This window comes from Azolla caroliniana, unplaced genomic scaffold (genome assembly GCF_043228905.1).
Source record: "Azolla caroliniana isolate FFs.n. ecotype wild unplaced genomic scaffold, voAzoCaro1.0.p SCAF_11, whole genome shotgun sequence".
NCBI classification, from domain to species: domain Eukaryota; kingdom Viridiplantae; phylum Streptophyta; class Polypodiopsida; order Salviniales; family Salviniaceae; genus Azolla; species Azolla caroliniana.
In genome coordinates this window covers 15,271,919-15,294,136 of record NW_028230446.1, presented here as the reverse complement: position 1 = coordinate 15,294,136, position 22,218 = coordinate 15,271,919, and the positions used below count along the sequence as shown (strand labels likewise).

Sequence of the window (22,218 nt, the reverse complement as noted above, 5' to 3'; positions counted from 1 at the left end):
CCAAATGGTTGGGAATTGGTAGTGAAACATGTATTTGTTGTTTCACCCATGCAATATACGTAAGCCCAATAAACTTGTACTGCAATAACTCAACATGGATTCCACATTTTGAAACCATGAGTTAACTCTTTTTTGCTGAGAGGGGCATCGAGAATGATCCTAGAATGTGCGTAGATAGCCATATAATGTCTATTGCATGCAACTTTTGCACTCGTGGTCTACCAAATGGTTGGGATTTGGTGGTGAAACATGTATTTTTTGTTTCGCCCATGCAATATACTAAAGCCCAAGGAACTTGTACTACAATAATTCAACATGGATTCCACATTTGGGAACCATGCCAACGATGTAACAAATTTATGGTAGCATAACCAATCAACAAAAACAACTCTAATCATATAAAAATGATAGTGTTGATTGACACGAAGTAGAGTCGTGCTCTCTCATGCTCGTGACTGCAATAAGTGCAATCATTGTGTATGTATTTAGAAAATGAAGTTCATGCTCATAGCAAGAGGAAACAGATGCTTCAATGTACCGTGGATTTGCAAACAATGGAGATTAAATATTTGAATGGTGTGGTGAAGAAAATAGTATTGCAATTCCAAGATACTTAAAGGGTTAAATTGGAGAACAAATTGAGAATCTTAGAAGTTGAGGAACAATCACCGATTAAAGTAAATCTTGAAATGAAATCTAAACTTGATGCAAAAGAAGATGTAATCATGACTAAATGGAGAGATGTCCTAATTAAGACGACACTAAAAGAAACTATCAATGAAGTTTTGAATCCACTTCAAAGTATGCACTAGATGTTAGAGGCAGTATGACAGACAAAAATAGAATCAAAATGTTGTTATTAGTGGAGTACAAGAATAGGAATAAGAGAATGCACTCTCCCTTGTTGAAAAATCTATGAAAATATTTGAAGATTGTTTTGTTATGCACGAGGTTATGGCATATGTAGCACATAAAGTTGGTTGGAAGAGACCAAAAGGGGAATCATGTTGAGCCATTGTTTGCACAATCTTAGATTATATTAAAAGAGTTTACATTTTTGATAGTAGCAAGGTGTACCTAAAAGGTTTAGACTTTTTTTGTAATGGAAGATCAAACCTTAGAAGAGCAATAACAAAGAAGGCAAGCCGATGCAACCAGAAAAGGAATTGAAAGTGCATGGCAAGTGATCACCAATGGGATTGCCTCAAGTTTGAAAATCATGTTTTCAATTTGTAGAGTATTTATGTGGAATAATGGGTTAGGATTAAGTGGTGTAACCACTAGCCCAAGGTATAGATATCATATTTTTGGTTGAAACTTGAGAACATAAAGCCATGTATATACTTGATATTGTTGTCTACACCATTAAATCTATATGGTCCCACACAAGAAGAAATATTGTGTGAGCAAGTGGCATGTATTTATCGTGAGGCTTTGAAAACCACATATAAGTATGTAATTATGACGAATGAAAAAATATGTATGGGTTGAAGTAACACTATGTAAAGGTAAAAAAGTGGCATGTTGTTACATTCCTCACAAATAGTCCAACTACTATAATATGTATGAGGCTAGATCGTGATGATCCTTTTTCCAATATGTGTTGGCATTCTTACATATGAGAATATTGGAAAGTGTTGGTTGTGGAAGAACTTAATGCTAGAGTTGGAACTTATCAAAATGTGAAAGTTGAAACTTGATAATAATGTAATGGTGTCAATCTTTAGATTTGATATGTGACTTAGAAGATTGTAATGTTTTTATTGTGGTAAGCTTCTCATATGTTAATTGCACAAACTCAAAGATTCTCGATGGTACCCACACATCTCCAATGACAAATATTTTAACTTGTCTCTTAGCATCAAGAGGAGGAAGCATCGTTGACTATGTATACGTAAAGGAATGTGTGATGCATCCACGATGAATACATTCAAAATTGCATGTTTGTCACCAAACTCATTCCACAAGGTCGTATACTTGTAGACTGCAAACACACACACACACATGTACCAACGCATTAGATTACAAATGGAAAAGAGGTACATTGTGTGACCTTGATATCAAAAAGTAAATTATATGCAGACGAGGTTGAGAGTCATGCCATGAACCTCACCCTTAGTAAAGATGTCGAAACATATTGGGAGCAATTGAAAGATGCCATTCTCAATGTAGGTGTCAATATTTTAGTGCATGCATGTTGATGGAGGGGCAAAAAAGAGGCCCAATAACAAAGTGACTAATTCAACTTTAAAGGCAAGCGACGAGCTCTTGAAATGGACGACAACAACCATATGTCAAGCTATTAAGTAAGGTTTCCCGTATCATGAAATAGATAAAATCAATTGACAATGAAGGACAAAACAAAAACAATGGCTATAAAAAGGCAATACAACCAAGAGACTACCCCCCCCCCCCCCCCCCCCCCCCGCTTTTACATTTAAGAGCCAATGCAAGTGATGCAAAGCTAGCTCTAAATATATTGGCATTAATTTCCCTCTGTCAAAAATAGGTGGAATGTGAGTTATGAGTCTAGACTTCAAACATGTTGGAATAGTTAGTATATGTTTTAGAATCAATGCAATAAAGTGACTTTAGAGGATGGGAAGTGATATTGATGTTATTCACACTATCTCACTCAGTCAATGGAATGAAATCGCGAAAATCCAAAGATTGTTCTTACATAGACAATGGGGGTTAAATTCTCTAAACATCTTACCTTGTTGTGCTATTAGAAATACATGCTCACTCCATATACATACTAGACATGCAAAGAGTACACAAATATATCACAAAAGTCAAGAATATATATGATCATAGACTGCCAAAGCATGCTTAAGAACATAGGGTGCAAGGTACAAAAAACTAATAAGAGCAAAACCCTATCATTTGGTTGGGTGTATGACATTATAAAATGGTTTCCAAGATGGGGAGTAAAAGATCTATTTGAAACTCTTAGGTGATTGTATGAAGTATATGATCATTAAGGATGCATTACCCGAGGCATCAAGGATGAAAGGGGCAAGATCTTAAAAAAGTCAAAACAATGCAAATATTAACCTTAATGTTGACCCAGATACATCATACAATGTAAAACAGCCATAATTTATCCAGCCTTATCTTATTACCCCAGTGAGCCTTGGCTCTCGACGAGCATTAACACTTCATCGAACTCGTTCACGCAAATTGTGTTAGAGGGAGCGTCATCACCAAAGTATGAAGGATATGCAATGGAAACCTAGCGGACGATGAATATCGATTATGCTTTTAGCACACTCAACATACAAGGAGGTAATTTGCAGGATTATTGGACAAACATGATAATGTCCAAGATGATAAGTTTATTTGGTTCTGGAGGTCAAGATTGGTCTCCTCATGGATGATTAAAGAACTAATCTAACCTAACCTAATCTAATTTAATCTCTTTCATTCAAGATTGGCCTCCTCATGGATGATTAAAGAACTAATCTAATCTAATCTAATCTAATCTCTCTCATTCTCATGTGACACACCACTAATTTAGTTTTGCCTCTTGCTTCCTCTAACTCTATTCTTCTTTCTCTTTCTCTTTCTCTCTCGCTCTCTCTTTCCCATGCCTATATGGCTATGGACCGATGGATAAAAGAAACAGAGGACCGGTCTCTGAGCTCGTCTTCAACCTAAGTGAGAATATATAGACAACCCATCACTGGGATTTCTTTTCTCACCAAATTGGGTCTGCAGGGTATGGCTTCTCAGCCTACCTGTTCGTGAGAACAAAATCCCTCTGTTCCTCCATTTTGCTGTTATCCAAAAAGTTTACTACACCTTTGCGGAACAAAGAAATTGCAGTATAGTCAAAGAATTGAAGGGGAAAAAGGTCGTTTTTTAGGACTCTAGATCGGTCCATTTCTTCATTTTCTTCTTCTTCTTTGAAGGTTTTCTCTGTGTAATGCATTCAAATCCAACTGTTAGCTTGAGGCCGGGAGGCGGTGGGAAAGGGAGGCTTTTTGGTACCTTTCAGGAATCTAATATTGTACTTCCAGCTCGCTTCACCTTCGATGGAAAGGTTAGATACACTTTCACTCTCTCGTTCTTGTTTTTTCTTTTTTTTCATTCTTTTTTTACTTCAAAGATCTGTTGTTTTTATCCCCTTCAAGCTTTCACATTGGGTTTGGTGTGATTATAGTACAGAGGTTTTTCTACGATGTGGTTATAGTTATGGAAGTTTTTGTATGATGAGGAAATGTTACTGTAGCACGTGGTTTATAAACTGGAGGTTTTTTGTGGTTGTTTAGGATTTAGAAGTTTCTGTATTATGTGGTTACTAGTATATTGCATTTATGTGATGTGATTGGTTGGAAACTTCTAGTGCTACAGAAAAAGAACTAGCTAAAAGTCTTATTTTTAATGTCCTCTCGATTCTCTCTACGGGACGAATATGGCATTATTGGACAGCATCTATCCTGGTTAATTGGGAAGTTCATGTATGATATGAAGTTGTTTACGTGTGATTTGGTTATAATTTTGTGTGATGTGATTAATCTGGAGACTTTTGTGTGATGTATATAAGTGAAGTTTTCTATGAATCTGACTTATATTAATTCTTTATTCGTTTCCTCTATCTGTACAATGTTAATGTAAAAATATGATTTTCAGGTTGGTTTAATTGACATTTTGTTTGTGGTTAGTGGTAGAGATGCTGTTTGGCTATTGCAATTAATCACTTCTATTGTTTTAACAACCCAAAATTGATATAGTACGACTTTTTAAGTGCAACCCAATTTGTCATCTGATAATGATTAACATGATCATTCAGAAAATTTGTGTTGCTTAGGTAATTCCTAGTCTTCTTCACTATTGTCACAGCTACTAGCTCAAATCTCAGTCATATTAAACTGTTAGGTCACAGCTCAACTAATTCTGATTCAGATAGATGGTCATTGTATGGAGGACATAATCATTTGGGATTTGTGTAACAGTTGATCATTTCTATTGGTGTGTTGACAATCATAACTAGCTACAATCAATGCCCTAATTCATAGAAATGGACTTTTAAATGGTAGTCCTCATATGGTGTAACTCTAATTTGAAGTGCCCTTTACCATGGAGAACATAATTTTTCTTAGATGGCATGCATTTAATAATTTCAGCTGTTTGAGCTGCCAAACTTTCGTATAATTTCAGTCATTGTTTATGATCGAATTTGTTTTAAATGGCCATTATATGGAGAACATGATCATGCCAAACGTTTCTATAATTGCAGTCATCATTATGATCTAATTTGTTTAAAATGGCCATTGCATGGAGAACATGATCATTCCAAATATGTGCTGAATTTCCAATCAATTCTTTACTGTTCCACTTGAATTTCTTTACAGGCTACAGATGTCAAGGGTTCAAAACTGTCCTCCGAGAGAATAAAGTATACTCGCGAGGAGCTTTATAAGCTGAAAGAGGTGGGGTTTCACTTTATTTTTGTGTTAGCAATTTCGACTTCTAGATGGCTAATCATCTCAACTATATCTCACATTCCAGGTGTTTCTAGATATCCCTAAGGAAATAAAAGATGCAGTTTCTGAGATTGAAGCAGAGCTTGTTATCCCAGAGGAACCGGAATGGGCCCGTTCACAACCCAATGTAATGTGTCCTAACTTGTGTCTCTTATGTGACTTTTTGCATATAATGCATGTAAGGTGAATGTGTACTTCTTAAACCAAAGTGGAAGGTTTGCAGTAATAGAAGTGATAAAGTGAGTGTAAAACAAGATAAAAGAAGTTACAATTAAATACATAGATAGAACACTTTTAGAGAGAGAGTATGTAGGTGTAAGAGAAGACTTGCACAAGGCGTGCTATATTGCAAACTAGGCCCTATGCATCTTTCCTAACCTAGGTAAACATAACTCTTTTCTAGATGTCCATGTTTGGTAAACTATGTCGCGATAACATTTTCAAAAGCTTGCATACTTGGTAAACTAGGTTATGAGAAGTCTTTTCTAGCTTTGGTTTAACGTTAAAGTTAGGTGCCGTGAAAGCTTTTGGCTATGAAAATTTCCCATGTAAATTTTTTTATTTCAAGTTTCCTATACTAAGATTAAGAATCCATTAAAGCTTCTGGCTAACATTTGACTGTCCATCATTCTGTTTTTTCCTTTCAGCTCATTCAGGCTCCGCAGCCTTTGCCCTTGGCAACTCGATTCTCTGAGGGTGATAATCGTGATTGGAAGAATAGATCCCCTGCTGTAGAAGAGAAAAGAAAGGATCAACAATTCAAGGAAACAGTGAAGAATTCAGGGGGCGATTGGCGAGATAAAGATCAAGAACGTGATGGGCAATCCAAGGAAATAGCGAAGAGTTCAGGCAGTGATTGGCGAGACAAGAATCAAGAACGTGATGTGCAATTCAAGGAAACAGTGAAGAGTTCAGGCAGTGATTGGCGAGATAAGGATCAAGAACGCGATGTGCGAGTTTCACAGATCCTACGACAACAAGACCTTGGGGTAGATATCCCATAGTTAACACTTTGAGAATAATTCAACATATACTATCACATGGATATAGCTATATTTGTGCAAAATAATATTTATTTTTGTAAATAGGTGGATGCAACAAAGCTGCCACCGGCTATTATCCGAGCTTCAAATCCATGGACTGTCCAGAGAAGTGCACTGAGTAATAAAGAGAGAGTCCTAAGGACAGTGAAAGGGTATGTTCATTCTGGACATATAGGGATGTTAGAACACTAATTGACATATATGTATGTGCGCATATGTCTCAATATATATTGTTGGCTATGTAGAAAAGATAGATAATATATCAGAGTCCAAGAAATTATATAATTCACAAGATGTTTTAAGAGCAATGTATTGACTGCTGTCATGGAGACTGAAATTTAATGTATACTGAGCAGGATTCTGAACAAATTAACACCGGAAAAGTTTGATCTTCTTGTAGAGCAACTTCTTAAATCTGGCATTGATTCAGCTGACATATTTACTGAGCAGGATTCTGAACAAATTAACACCGGAAAAGTTTGATCTTCTTGTAGAGCAACTTCTTAAATCTGGCATTGATTCAGCTGACATATTGAAGGCAAGGTTAATTTGTTTTTTCATTGTTATGCATCTTTCTTTTCACATGCACTTTTAGGCATAATTTTCTTTTCATATGGACTTTGATACCTCTTTTCTTCCTCATGAACTTTCGTGTATCTTTCTATTTCACATGCAAATGTTTAGCTGACATATACATGTATTGTTTCTCAGGGAGTGATTTCTCTGGTATTTGACAAGGCAGTGTTGGAGCCCACTTTCTGTGCTATGTATGCAGAAATGTGTGTATGCCTCAGTAAAGCTCTTCAAGAATTTCCATCAGATGAGGGTGATGGGAAACCTATTACGTTCCGTCGTATTCTATTGAATAGTTGTCAGGAAGAGTTTGAAGGGGCTGATAACATGCGATCAGAAATACGGAAACTCACTAAACCAGAAGAAGAAGTAGAGCGCTTTGAGAAGGAGAAGCTTGTTAAGCTACGCACACTAGGAAATATCAAACTGATTGGTGAACTCTTTAAGCTGAAAATGATACCGGAGAAGATTATCCATCATTGCATCCATGTGAGTGATCTCTTTGGACAAGTATTTTTGCTTGAAGAAAATGTATGAATTTTCTTAGTTTGTAAAGTCGTAGGATTCCAGAGATATTTATATGCATTACAATAAGTAATTATATTATTGCTTTTGGCATGTATGGAAATGTTTTGGAATGGTTACGACTTGAAATGCAACATTTTTATAAACATATCTTGAATAGCAAAACTAACATGCAACAATATTGTTTTAAGATGGCAGTTTGCACTGCATGTTTTCGTTGTGAGGAATGTAATTGCTAGTTTTATTTCAATGTTTGGAGGGCTTTTAAAGCTTATAACCGTGTCCTAATCTTGTTTTACCATGTGAAAGTAGATGCTCTTAGGGTCTGACCCGAAGAATCCACCTGCTGAGGAAAACATCGAAGCACTCTGTCAGTTTCTGGCAACAGTTGGGAAACAACTCGAAGAAAGCAGTAAGTCTACGATCACGATTGATCCATATTTCAGTAAACTGAAAGCATATTCGACAAACACATGTTTTGCATCTCGCATACGGTTTTTGATAAAGGATACTATAGACTTGCGAGCCAACAACTGGATTCCACGTCGTGAAGTGGTGAGGTGGCTCATCAACCGACATTTAAATAGTTTTCTTTTATATAAAATATGAAACATAAAATCTCAAGCTCTGTAGAAAGTTAACTATATAGGATCTTTTATATTGTTTCATGTAATTTATGTTATTAGATTAAAGCAAAGACTATCAATGAGATACATGCGGAAGCCGAGAAGACTCTTGGTCTTCGCCCAGGAATGGCAGGCTTGAGAAGTGGTCGGGATCCTATTAGTATGATGGGTGTCCCAGGCATGAGGAGAGTGCCAGGTGGCATGAATCCAGGTGGAATAATGCCAGGTATGCCTCGGGCAATGATGCCAGGTATGCCTGGGGCAATGATGCCAGGAATGCCAGGTGCAATGATGCCAGGTATGCCAGGTGGAATGATTCCAGGTATGCCAGGTGGAATGCTGCCAGGAACTCCAGGCCTCCTATCAATGGTGGGAAAACTGCCTGGGGCTCCACTAATGCCAAGCTTCATTCCTGGAGGTGATTCGGATGGATGGGAATACTCGGTGAGTAGGAGAAACAGGTCAGTTAAAGAAGGATTGATTCCTTCTCCAAATACCTTACCATCAAAAACTTTTGCTGTACCTCCTACTGGAGCAGGATTGCGAACAAACAGTGCAAATATGAAGCTTCTCCCTCAAGGGAGGGCATTAGTGGGAAAATCAAGTGCACTTCTAGGTGACTATGAAAGACTGAGCATAGAACCTTTGAGAAGCTCGTTTGGGGTGGTTCCAGTGAGAGAAAAGATAGTGACACCATCTCCACCCATCTTAAAGCAAACAGCTTCTCCGGCTCCATTCCTTCCGAATTCTCTTCTCAAGAAGAAGTCAGAGTCTTTATTGAAAGAATATCTCTCCGTTGGTGACCTTCATGAGGCATTGTTATGTGTGCAAGAACTCAAAAGTCCCCCAGATTTCTATTCTCAATTGGTGCAACTAGCAGTCTCTATAGGCCTGGAAAGTCAAGATCGAGAGAGAGAGCTTATTCACAAACTTTTGGGTGAATTGCACTCGAGGAAGGTTATATCTGAGGGCGACATAAAGGCTGGTATTATGATAGTGGCTGAACAACTAGAAGATCTAGCTCTTGATATTCCTATGGCACCCAAACACATTGGATTTTTTGTTGGAAAGGTTGCCCTCGCTGGAATGGTTGAGTTAGGATTATTGTTCGATATAATAAAAAAAACCGAAGACGCCCTACTGAAAAAGTTGGTATATGATGCTGCTGTCAAGGTTATACGATCTGATCCAAATGTAGAGTGGGTTTCAAGTCAAGAGTATAAGCTGCAAGAATGTGAAAGGTTGATTACGATGGCTTTGGGATCGTAGAAATCTATTCTTATATCTCTGGGAAGTAATGCATAATCTTGTGTGGTGTAGTGTTAGTCCTTTTTCTTATTCATTTAAATTTTGATTCAGCATGTGAATGAGAAATGAGACAGTATTACTAAGAAGAAGCTGAAATATTCATATATTTGCGGAAAGCTGACGATCTGGACCTAAAAGAGTCCAATGCATTTTTCACAAAAATTTTGGACTATCAAATGAGTACTCCAATGGTGGGAGCTGGATTTTGCTTTTTGTATTCTTTTCATTCAGAAGACTTGATTTTGTTAATTCACAGTTTAATACAATGGACATGTCTCATACCATATAATATCAGATATGGTTGAACTGTTGACCTGTGGTTTACAAGTGGGAAAGGTGTATGTTGTGCTAGAAGGGAAGCATTATTATAACTGATGTGTGTTGTGTACTTCAGATGGTCAAATATTCTTTCATTGTTCATATGATTTTAGTGTGGGTAACCGAAATTTCCCTGTCCCATATACATTGAAGAGAATGATTATATCTTGTTTGTGAACCTAGTCTGATAGTGTAAGTCTTGATGCTTGTATGAGAAACAGATTGGTATGACCCCATCTATTTTTTAACATGGGGATTTAGGTCAAATTTTCATCACTCTCATTAATAATGTTAGTGGTTTTCAAGATTGTACCAAGATTTCATTGTATATATTGTATTTGTAGATTAATCCATCTCATGCGGCCATGCCCAAATTTAATATGTTCTTTTTCCTTTGAATACTTGCAACTTCTGCAGTTGCACTCCAATGAGAACAAGGCTAGGTGCATACATGATTTAGATAATGTGCAATGAGAGAATTCATGGCACATGTTCATAAATTAGAGTATCCACGGGACATATAAGATTGTACCAAGATTTCATTGTATATATTGTATTTGTAGATTAATCCATCTCATGCGGCCATGCCCAAATTTAATATGTTCTTTTTCCTTTGAATACTTGCAACTTCTGCAGTTGCACTCCAATGAGAACAAGGCTAGGTGCATACATGATTTAGATAATGTGCAATGAGAGAATTCATGGCACATGTTCATAAATTAGAGTATCCACGGGACATATAATATGATAGATGAGATGAAGGGATACCTTTATACAGGCCACTAGAGGAAGCTCCTTGGCAGGCTAGTTGAACAATACAATTAACTTATTTGCCTCCATTTGGACAGTCACAAAAGTTTACTATGTATCTTTGTTGTGTAAGCTTCTGTGGCTGTAACAGAAATGTAGTCATCTCTAGGAAGTTAAAATATTTTGCCTTTCTTCATTTGCTATCAAAACAATAATTTCTTAACTAAATTGTTGGAAGCTTAAATTGCAAGCCCATGGTTTGTTTGCATCCCGAAGTGTAAATTATAAACTGTGAATATCTTAACGTTTTACACAAACACCCTTACTCCTTATCAAGTATATATAATTTATTAGAAAGACTTGAGGTTTAAAAATAATATGAAGGTTTTAAGTGTGGAAGTGAACTAAAAGATGCCTTTCTTTTGTTTGACACATTGTGAGGGTGAGCAGCAAGCCTTCTACAAATACAATGAAAACTCACCATATCAATTGACATATTTTGTGTTGGACTTACATTACACAAAAATATGATATATCCATAATTATATTTCGTAGCCATCCTAACCAAAGAGTTAAAAATAACACGAAGCTTTAAGTGTGAAAGCGAATGAAAAGATGCTTCTCTCCATATCAATTGATTGCTTTTGTGTTGGACTTAGATTACATACAATATGCTATATCCACAATTTTAGTTTCTTAACCATCCTAACCACTAGAGTCTATCACACCATATAAAATTGTTAATGTAGTCTTGACTAGCATTACTTGAGGTGGATAACACACTAAATTAAAAACAACTCACAGCTGCAACTTTAGATCTCTCTAGTTTTAGTTGATATTCAAGCTTACACCGTTGTCCATTAGATTGCACATTGCATAAAATGACTCTTCTTTGTCAGAGAAAGTATTATACACATAGACCTCGATCATTATGATAAAATCGTGTTTTCTTTTCGGGTCTCTATATTGGATATAGACTACAATCGTTTTGATAAAGTCTTGTTTATGTTGTCGTATAGCTGGTGTACCTTAAGAGGCGTTAGAGAATCTTAATGAGTATCAAATATTATATTTGAGCAGCCAGACATTTTCACACTATAATATATATATATATATATATATCAATGGGTGAGCACATGATGATTACATATTTTCAACTTTAATAATAATGAACCAATAGCTTAACTTAATAGGCGTTCAAGATCTTAATAATTTGAGATTCACCTATCAATATTCAATTTAAACAGCCAGGCACTTTCACATTATATATATCGATCAATGGGTGAGCACGTGACGATTACATATTTTCAACTGTAACAATAATGACCCAACAGCTTAACTTAATAGGCGTCCAAGATCTTAATAAGTTGTGATTCACCTATCAATATTCAATTTGAACAGCCAGGCACTCACACATTGTATATATTGATCAATGGGTGAGCATGTGACAATTATATATTTTCAATTGCAGTAATAATGAACCAATATTGATTTAATAAAATTACAGAATCAGTGTCACTACTAAATTAATGACCTTAACTAAGTTTATGATGATCACTGCTTTTATTCTTACCCAACATGGTTCCTTATACATGAGTTCATATCTCATTGGATGGATTCTGCAGTTATGGGTGGGGTGTTCAGAATGATATATCATCATAATATGACTTACCAAACCAATGAAAGTATAAGAGCTAGAACCCAAGTCAAATTAAAATACAAGAACGAAACCCTTTACAAGATCTTGTGTTAAAATAATGATCTTGCCTGCAAATTATTTTTGACATATTTTTCATAACCAAGAGGTATGTTATTCATTTAACCTCAAGTCATTTCTCAGCTCTAAAAAAGGGTGTATGTACATGGACCCAATTACAAAACAATTTCAAACTCAATTACAAAACAATTTCAAATCCTTCAATTTATATAACAATACATGCTCTAAGATTAAGGCTTACAAATTTTGGTTTAAAAAGGTATTATACATCTATTTACACTGTAGGTTCCCACGTGTTTCACTGAAAGTACGATTCCTCTTGGAAGATTGAAGATCTCTTATTTTCATGTTGAAGCATGCTGAATTCCATTTCATAGTAAGTTATATTTGAATATGTCGATTCACTCATATATATATAGGGTCTTGGCTCTGAATACTCTTTTTTTTGGGTAACTTTTCCACTTCATTCATTCACCACGCTTCCAGAAAAAAAATAAAAATTTGACTTAACTTTTTCCCTTTTTTATCTGCTTCTATTGCTTTCTCTAGTTGCAATGGATCCATCTTTGACTAATGAGCTATTGAGACCATTGAACCTCTCTCTTGAGAAATGCCGAGAAACCTTCTTCCAATCGACCCCAGATTGCATCATTTTCTTGAATTCCAAGAAACTTATCCGCTCATCCTAAAACAATATCGTATGGAAAAAGCCAATCAATTTCCAAAGCTTTCAGTTTGGTTTAAAATCCATGAAACGCATTAGCAATAAACATGAATGTGTCTTTCAAACAAGAAAAAAAACACCCAATGCACACGTTTGATACGTTGGGACGAGTTTCTTTGTATGTGAATAAAAACGGGCCTAACCTTGTCTGTATCAACTTCATTCATAATAGCACGGATGACGCCACTATTAGGTGTCGATTCTTCGGTCAAGGCTTGTGTGAGTTCATAGAGGTCAATGAACCCATTCCCATCTTTATCGAAAGACGAAAATGCATTGCGGAGATAATCGTCATTATTCAACATTTGAAGTTGTAGCGTCAACGAAGCAAATTTCCCATAATCTAGGGTCCCCCTCTTATCCACATCTGCCTGAGAAGTTTAGTGAAAAAAATTTAAAATAAAGGGAAACTTCAATCAGTCGATCTATCATAAGTAATTCATTTTCACATTTTCGGTTAATTCCGTCAGTTTCAGCGGAACTTCAGAAATTGTGGTAAAGTAGAGGGGTATGTCATACTATTAAACTGCCCCTTAAACCATTTTTATCAAATGGTTTCAATTCAATGGTAATAAGCACCATTATGATATATCAGGGTTTCATATCAAATCTATTTTTTTGAAGAATTGATTCAGTAAATGCATAACAATATATATAAATTCTTTTCTAGAGAAAACACTTTGACAGAGTAGAGTGCATATATATCAAAACTCACCGCTTCCATTAATTGCCGAATATCATGTTCGCCAAGCTGAGACCCAAGTTTCCGAAGACCATTCTTGAACTGTTCAAAGGTTATAAACCCACTCTTATTTATGTCCATCATGTCAAACATCGCCTTCAATCCATCAACTTCTTCACCGGACAAAAGCTCCACTATGATCTGCAGAAAACCATGATGAACAATTGGTTGGTTGAGTATTTCATGCAATAGAACTTTAGGCAAAAAACAAACTGGGGGAGGGGTAGGACAACCAAAAGTTATTCCCGACCAACTTGTTGGGTATTTTCTAAAATATCCCTAACTTTCCAAAATGACAAGAAATGCCCCTCTATTGCCACTATATGGGGCTACTATAGTCGTTTTTGAAAATTTATCCAGATCTAACACTACACAGAATTCTCGTAACTGCCCAACAAATTAATAAGCTATGGGCATTTTCCCCTAGAAATAATATAAACATGAGAATATAGAAAAGACTTTGAAACAATCTAAAAGAATCTTGAAGAATATGATGAATATCCACAAACCCGTAAAGCGGCTTTCTTGAGCTTATTCATGGCCGAAAATTGTTTCAGCCTAGATTGTACAATAGCACCAAGGGAGACCGTAGATGCTTGTTTATCATTCCGCAACCATGGATGGTCTGTACCGAAGAGATGCCATCAATAATACAAACAATCCATTCTATCTATTTCATGGTTAAAATTGTTTATCTGCTTATGGAATCAGCAATAAACCAGAGAGAGCATGCACAGTTTCTGAGCAAAGGTTATACCAAGAACTTGTTGAGGTGTCAATCTGCGTCTTGGATCAGACTCAAGCATTCCACGAATCAGAGACTTTGCCGTGTTTGATACAGAGGGCCATGGCTCCCTTGTAAAGTCTACAACCCCACCAAGGATAGCATGTGCAATCCCCGGTTCCGTCTCTGGATAAAAACAATGTTCATTAGCTTCACTATTTCACCTTAAGTCATGTATTTTGAATAGATATTTTCCATACTACTATTCGACTACTAAATTGAAGCACATGAAAATATATTAAACACAACATTGAACACATTTGCAGTAAGTCACCTGACCAGAAAGGAGGCACACCACAGAGCAGAATATAAATTATGACGCCTGCACTCCACACATCAATCTCAGGTCCATAGTTACGTTTTAGAACCTCTGGTGCCATGTAATATGGACTTCCCACAATTTCAGAAAACCTCTCCCCTATACAATTAGGTAACATAGCTTCATTATTGTTTATTCCAATACACACACACACACACACACACACACACACACACAATGTATGATAAACATTATGATAAAGCACCGCATGACTTTTATCGTATATGATTTGATTATGCCATGAATGTTCTAGATCACTACACATATTATAGTATTAAAGACTGTTGTGTCAAGAGAAATTGACAAGCTTGTATAATAACTATGGAATCATTTTGTGCAATAATTCTTCACAGGTTTTTATTTGCCATTTTCCAACCTTCTAAACCCTATCTTGTTCCCTTGTTATCATAAGCAGGAAAGGTATTGGGTCCCATTCCTAGACTGTCCAACGTGCCTATGCTTTAAAATATAAGAAAAAAGAAGAAAGCATACCCGGCTTAAACATAACAGACAAACCAAAGTCGATGACCTTGAGATTTGAATCCTCTTGCTTGTCTGCAAACAAGAAGTTCTCTGGTTTCAAATCTCGATGCATCACACCATGTTCATGACAAACCTGGTAAACAAAACATTTCCACAAAGATATGTATGCCTTTATGGGAACCATAAACACTACAATGGAAAGAGGCTAGTGATGCAAAGATAATGGGAAAAGATGAAGAGCTACCTTGACAACTTCACAGATAGTGCGGGCAACTTTTGCTGCAGCCCTTTCATTATAATGTCCACGGCTGACGATGCGATCGAATAACTCTCCTCCTTCACATAACTCCATGATCAATTGTACTGCATTATCATCTTCGTAAACCCCTTTGAGAGAGACAATGTTGGGATGAGGAGGTAAATGTCTCATTATGATAACCTCCCTCCTCACATCTTCTACATCCACTGGCGTTCGAAGCTTTCTTTTAGATATAGATTTGCAAGCCAGAACTTCTTTTGTTATTTTATCAGTGCATAGATAAGTGATGCCGAACTCTCCTCTTCCAAGTTCTTTGCTTAAGATATATTTCTCGGTTATAAGGATTTCTTCCTCCACATTGCCAAGATTTTTCAGTACAGAAAGCTTCGGAGTGCCTGCCATATGAACGGCTTTTATTGCAAACCGATTCTCGGGAGGAGGCCCTCGAGATGGAGTAGAGGCACAAAGGCAGTTTCCCATGAATATAGTCTTGGATAATTCTTATATCTAGATATATACACGGAAAAAGACAGCCCTGCAATTTCATATAACGTTATATAATGTTATATACTGCAATATACATTACAAGATACTCTTGGTTATTTCTCGTGTCTAGATATATGCAAGGAAAAGGATAGTCCCTATAATCTTATATAATGTGATGTATGTTACAGAATACAGTGGATAGTTCTTATCTCTAGTTTAATGCAAGAAAAAAGATAATCCTAGAATCTCATATAATGTGATACAACATTATATCCGTTTACAAAATACTTTCTGATCCTTATGACTATAATGTATATATCTGTAATAAAATGCTCTTGAAAAATTTCTTTATGGCTATAAAATGCACGGAAAAGGAAATCCTTACAATGTCACGTATGTTACAGAATACTCTTGGAATTTTATGTCTATAAAATACAAGGAGAAAGAAAATCCCACAATGGTTACAAATTAACAGAAAAGAAACTCTCGGATTCCTATGATATATGCAAATGAAAGCCAAAATCCGACAATAATGTAATATAAGCTACACAAACAAAAATCAGAATTTCTGTCAATCCCTGCTATATCTATGTACATTGGAAAGAACCTATGCAAAGACTGTGATCAGACTCTAATGATTCTATTCTGCTAATTAATAATCAAAACTTTGGACAAAAAGAAATCAGCCCTTTCTACTGTTTGTGTCAGCTTTGCTAAATCTAGGGATCTTTGAAAGTCCTGAAATGTTAGACAATAAAGGGGGTAACAACATCACACAAAAATAGAATTCAAAATCGCACATAAAATTAGCTAACAGAATAAAACTTCCTTTGTTGTGTCCTGGACTCTACAGATATTTCATATAAGACAAGCCTTAAAAAGGTTGCTAAACATGGAAAATTAAGAAATAAAAGCACCCACGAAAAGACAGAAATTCTGAGCTTCTAGGCATATTTTCTGCGACACAAACCTAAAAAGGCAAGGTTTAATACAAAAAGAAGAAGAAGAGCTTACTTGAATCTTTGTTGACCTCTGAGATTTTTTTTTTTTTCTGATTGATATATAGGTATGTATGTATGTATATTTGCAAAGACAAAGACCAGAAAAGCTATAAGGAGAAGATCAAAGGAGAAACTATGGATTGAAACTAAAATTGTGTGGTATTTATTTTTTCTGACTTCTCTTTTCCTGAAACCCTAATTTGGATTGCTTGTGTGTGTGTGTGTGTGTAATTGTGTGGTGTCTTTCGCTGAAACCCTAATTGGGGGGCTTTCCCCTGTTTTACCTTCTCTGAGAAGCAACTCTCTAAAAGAGATGATGAATGAGATCTCCATAGGCCAGAAGTTCAGAAGCTATTACTTTTCTCCTTTTTCCCCATTTTTTAAAATTTTTATATGTAAATCAATTAATGAATTAAATAATTTTACAGGAAATTGCTTTTTCTTTTTCTTTTTCTTTGTTTGATTGAAGAGAATAAGGAGGCCATTTGTTTTCACATGAATAAAAATAAAAGGGAAAAGTACCAAGATACCCCTGGAAGTTTGTCTATTTACCAGAATGCCCCTGGAAGTTCCAAATTTACCAAACTACCCCTATGTCCAAAAACAGTACACTTTATAAAGTAATTATACACTCAAATCTTTGGTAAATAGGGCTAGTTTGGGTCCATTTCTTCCATCTTTGGTCAATAGGGCTTGTAGATTTGAGTGTATAAATACTTTATAAAGTGTAATTTTTTGGACATAAGGGTAGTTTGGTAAATTTGGAACTTCCAGGGGCATTCTGGTAAATAGACGAACTTCCAGGGGTATCCTGGTACTTTTCCCTAAAAGACAAGGTTGGCCCTATGGAACAGGAGGAGTACCTAAAGAAGAAGAAGGAGGAGGAGCTGACACTCATCAATCAAGCTCTCCATCCTTGGCATGGCTGATCAAGTCGAGCCTTAATGGCCCGATCGACCGTATCCTAGCCCTTTTCCGTCTCTTTCATTGTGGATCCTCTCTTCCTTTCGTCCATGAGGCGACATGCGTCTGTCGCTATATCCCACACCGAAGGACACCAACCGCCCCTGTGTCCCAAAAGGCACAAGCCTCCTGTGGTCTTTGGTCTTTATTCAGTAATCTACTAGGCAGGGACTTGTGTCCTATCTTTCGTAATATCGACATTGTTTGCTCCATCGCGTGAATCAACGTAGCACAACACAGGAACTATGATGTTCTCGTCTCGGCACAAGAACATAACCCTTAGCATTTGATATGCTAGATATCATCAACTCTGTTTGTAGGTGTCAGCCCTGGCTATACATTGGTTCACATGTCAGACACTAATATTTTGTTGTTGACATTTTCTATTCCATTCCATTCGATTGAGATTGAATTTAACAACGATGGTATGTTTTCATTGTTTCTTCTCGTTTGATCAATATGTCATGTTATCTCCTTGTTACTTGGTTGGGGCTATCGTGATATGACCATTCACAAAAAGATTTGGAAATCGATATAGCCTTCACATATTGACTTATCCGTTCATAGACATCCTCATTCTAGGTTTTGCATTGATACATATACTAAGGTTGCATATCATCAAGGGTCAAAATGCCCGCCCACGAGTTTAGACACGCCTAAGGTATTGAGCACAAACTAGATAGCTATGGTATAAGCATAGATTTAGGGTTTCCCCACACCTACATTGGTGATTCATGGTGGAGGGTCGAGTTCATGGTGATGGGATGTGTTTATGGTTGAAGAAATTTTCTAGCCCACAATTTGGGGGTATTTGGTTTGGTGGAGAATTCATATTTGACCATCCCTCTTTGTCAAATCGTCAAAGTCAAAAGGATTGTCTACATGCTTCTTAAATTCAAAATTGGTTGTGCATTTGATCGAAAAATTTATCAACATGTTTCTTAAATTTAAAATTGGTCTCATTTGATTGAAAAGATTATTGACATGTTTGTTCTAGATCCATGATATATTACTTTGCATTCTATCACACTTACACATGATTGCGTACCAATGTTAATTGTAACGCTATTTGGATAGTGTTATAAGTCCTCATGAAAACAAAATCTAATGACAAATACAACAATGGCATATCATTTGTTTAGTCTAGTTTGTACTACGTAGAGGCCATGTTTTTCGACTCAAATACAACAATACCAAATGACTACATCGAGGAAAGTTTCAAATATTTTTTTTGTCAGGTTCATGCAACAAACCAATTTCCAATTCATTTGTCGCAAATGATGGTGTGCCCATTAATTGTAGGGAAGAAACCACGAATTGCTTTATTCCTTGGAGAAGGGGTCAAGTGTTGTAGAGATTTTAATGTGGTGTTAGTTTCATGTTAACAAGCTCTCACATTCAATATTGATTCCATTTGTTTTATGCAAATGGATGATGCATTTCAAAATTTCTCGTTCTAGAGGAAAATGTTCACTAATCAACAATAACCTTGCTTACTTACTTCCGTTGGGTGAAACTTTGAATGTTACTTTGTGTCTAATGTAGTACCAGATTCACACAAGGGCTTACGCTCAATGATCTTTCTATTCATTTTACCCAAGGATTGGCAAGTTATAGGCAACATTATTCCATGAAACAATACATTTGTTTCCGATTATCTCTTTTTAGCAAATGGTGGATTTATGTAAAGCTTTTAATGTGTGTTTCGGTTCATGGAACGAGGTTTTAGTGGAGGTTTGTTCTACTCCATCAAAATAAGGATTTTCCGTACTATTGCTTATAGCATGTAAAGGACAACACAATCAAGGGCGTCGCCACTTTGATGAATTTGTTTACAACAAGCATCAAATGTCTTGAACCTTTGTCGTAGTGTTGGTGTTTATGAAAGTTGTCATTAGGTACATTTTAGTGCAAAGTATGTGATGTACATTGCATTTTCTTGTTGCTATTGGTAGTGATATGTTAGGTTTTTTTTCTTGTTTATCAATGATAAAAAAACATACTAGTAATGCAACCAACACAACATGTTTTGTCATAAGAGTTATACGATCCATCACACTGTAATGATGCAATGTGTTACTTGTAGTTCTACAACAAACTTCAACCTCAAGAATCTTTATTAATAGAAATCATTGTCATGTCTTTATTGATAGATATAAAGTGAACTGATATATTGTCTTATTGTGAATAAATATTTCATTTTAGGTTTGAACCATTTGTAGCAACAATATTACACATTCCACAATGCCATCGTAGAGTTACTTTTGAAGGAGGCATGAAGAATGTGTTTGAAAAACTTCTAAGGTAAGGTTGGTTGCACAAAAAGCTCTTGCATTCGACATTGCTTAATTTACATGCAAAGATGTGAACACATTGATTGTTCTTGCTCACAATGCATTACCTACTTCGATAGACAACTACAAATTACTTATTGGATGATGAAGATCAAGTGTAAGAGAACTTTATTAACACATGCATTTGACATGGCTCAATTAGTTGTTCTAAGAGTGTTTGCATAAATTCCATAAATCATAAGCGCTAACTCTAAAAAATGGTGACTTAGATTTTCAACCTAAAGAGCACGACCAACCACGCATCGATGTGGATGTCTATATAAGTTGGCTTCTTTTTAGGCGTGTTAAAACAATCCAACAATATATTGGTGTATGCCGTTTTTCATGATAAAATATTTGTAGTATTTATCTTCCTTGTTTCATAATCTGCGTAATGATGTTGTTGAGAAATTATTGCTATTGTTGGTCACAATCAAATTTGTGGCTCTACAACAAGAGAATCAAAGGTTGTGCAGAGCCTTGCAATGAGAACGTCTAAGATATAACATTACCACATAAAGGTAAAAAAAAACACATCGTGATTCATGAAAAAAAAACTACATAGGATAGCTTTGTCCTAGAGAGTTAGTTTTGTCAAGAAAACAATTATTTAAAACTTAATATGGACTTTTGACGTATAACTTAGTCGTATTTTATCATAGCTTTTATAAACTAAAAAATTATCAATCTATTTCTAAAATAAGAAAGCTGTTCTTTGGTTGACCTTGTAAAGTTAATTTAGTCTTCATGTTTAAGGCATTTCTAAAACACGTTCGAAATGCTAAGCTTTGAACACGTAGGTATGGAAAAGCAACCTACAAAAATCTCCTTTTGGTGGATTGGGCACACTTTGTCAAGAGAAAGTAAGAGGAAACCTTGCAAAAATATATACATGCTTCTAGGATAAGAAATTCGATCTCATGTTGACCTAGTAAAAGTTCATTCAACGTTCACGTTTAGGGTATTTCTAAAACACATTAGGAATGCAAGGCTTCAAAAGCCTTGCTATGGAAAATCAACCTAAAGAATCGCCTTTTGGTAGATTGGGAACACTTGTGGCTAGAGAAAATAAGAGGGGAACCCTTGCAAAGATATAAACATGCTACCAAGTGGTGTTTTTTAATCAATTTATCATAATAAAAACTTTGGGTTTTTAGTTTTGTGTTCCATGGTCCTGTACAAGGCAGCCATATTCTCTTGGGAGTTGCGTGTTTGGAAGATTTCTGCTCAACCATCAATTGTTCCCATATAGTTATATTGTACAAAACTTATGACTTCATAATCCATTGCTTTCTTTTTTGTCTTCTTGTTCATCTCTCTTATGAATAACAAGGAAGGGCTTTGCACCTCTTTTATTTGAGTTGATAGGAGACGCCGAAGAAGATTAAATTTGATGAACAATAAATCATATATACGTCGATCAATACAAAATTGCACACGAGGAAGTATTATTAATTTCATCAAATTGTATTATGTATTTATATCAAGATGCTTTCTAATTGATCAGAATTCTCACAACCTTAAAGTGCTAGGAGCCAACAAAATATTGCAAATTTGAAATAAGATTTCATATTTCCATATATTAAATGAGAAAAAGCTTTGTAAAAATGTTGTTTGCGCCAATTGGATGACATTTGAGGAAACTTTAAATTTAAGAAGAGTCAATTTTATGATATGGAATCTTGTCAGCAAAACTACATCTGGAAGGAATAAAAGAACTCCATGAATGAAGATGGGTTTTGGAAAGCAATATGTGTGAGTAGACCAATAAGGGA

General features: G+C 35.9%; 2 protein-coding genes across 2 annotated transcripts; one reads left to right on the top strand and one right to left on the bottom strand.

Moving 5' to 3' along the window:
• Window positions 1–3,625: 3,625 nt before the first annotated feature.
• Window positions 3,626–9,845, top strand: LOC147857953 (eukaryotic translation initiation factor-like). Its single transcript, XM_087326796.1, has 9 exons — window positions 3,626–4,045; window positions 5,358–5,435; window positions 5,515–5,616; window positions 6,137–6,478; window positions 6,578–6,684; window positions 6,983–7,070; window positions 7,244–7,594; window positions 7,943–8,185; window positions 8,317–9,845. Exons 1-9 carry the CDS (start codon window positions 3,929–3,931, stop codon window positions 9,523–9,525), a joined length of 2,637 nt encoding a protein of 878 aa, XP_087182922.1. The 5' UTR covers window positions 3,626–3,928; the 3' UTR covers window positions 9,526–9,845.
• Window positions 9,846–12,527: 2,682 nt separating this feature from the next.
• On the bottom strand, window positions 12,528–16,900 carry LOC147857952 (calcium-dependent protein kinase 30-like). Its single transcript, XM_087327503.1, has 8 exons — window positions 15,646–16,900; window positions 15,411–15,534; window positions 14,874–15,017; window positions 14,573–14,725; window positions 14,325–14,440; window positions 13,789–13,956; window positions 13,217–13,444; window positions 12,528–13,034 (listed from the first exon to the last, which is right to left on the bottom strand). Exons 1-8 carry the CDS (start codon window positions 16,138–16,140, stop codon window positions 12,873–12,875), a joined length of 1,590 nt encoding a protein of 529 aa, XP_087183629.1. The 5' UTR covers window positions 16,141–16,900; the 3' UTR covers window positions 12,528–12,872.
• Window positions 16,901–22,218: the final 5,318 nt, after the last annotated feature.

Excerpts from the sequence above, each read along its gene's own strand:
- LOC147857953 (XM_087326796.1), top strand. The coding sequence starts at position 3,929 with ATGCATTCAAATCCAACTGTTAGCTTGAGGCCGGGAGGCGGTGGGAAA. Across the intron at positions 6,479-6,577 it reads TACGACAACAAGACCTTGGG|GTGGATGCAACAAAGCTGCC; the intron begins GTAGATATCCCA and ends TTTTGTAAATAG. Across the intron at positions 6,685-6,982 it reads GTCCTAAGGACAGTGAAAGG|GATTCTGAACAAATTAACAC; the intron begins GTATGTTCATTC and ends TTTACTGAGCAG.
- LOC147857952 (XM_087327503.1), bottom strand. The coding sequence starts at position 16,140 with ATGGGAAACTGCCTTTGTGCCTCTACTCCATCTCGAGGGCCTCCTCCC. Across the intron at positions 15,018-15,410 it reads GTCTGTTATGTTTAAGCCGG|GGGAGAGGTTTTCTGAAATT; the intron begins GTATGCTTTCTT and ends CTAATTGTATAG. Across the intron at positions 13,035-13,216 it reads ATGAAGTTGATACAGACAAG|GATGAGCGGATAAGTTTCTT; the intron begins GTTAGGCCCGTT and ends ATATTGTTTTAG.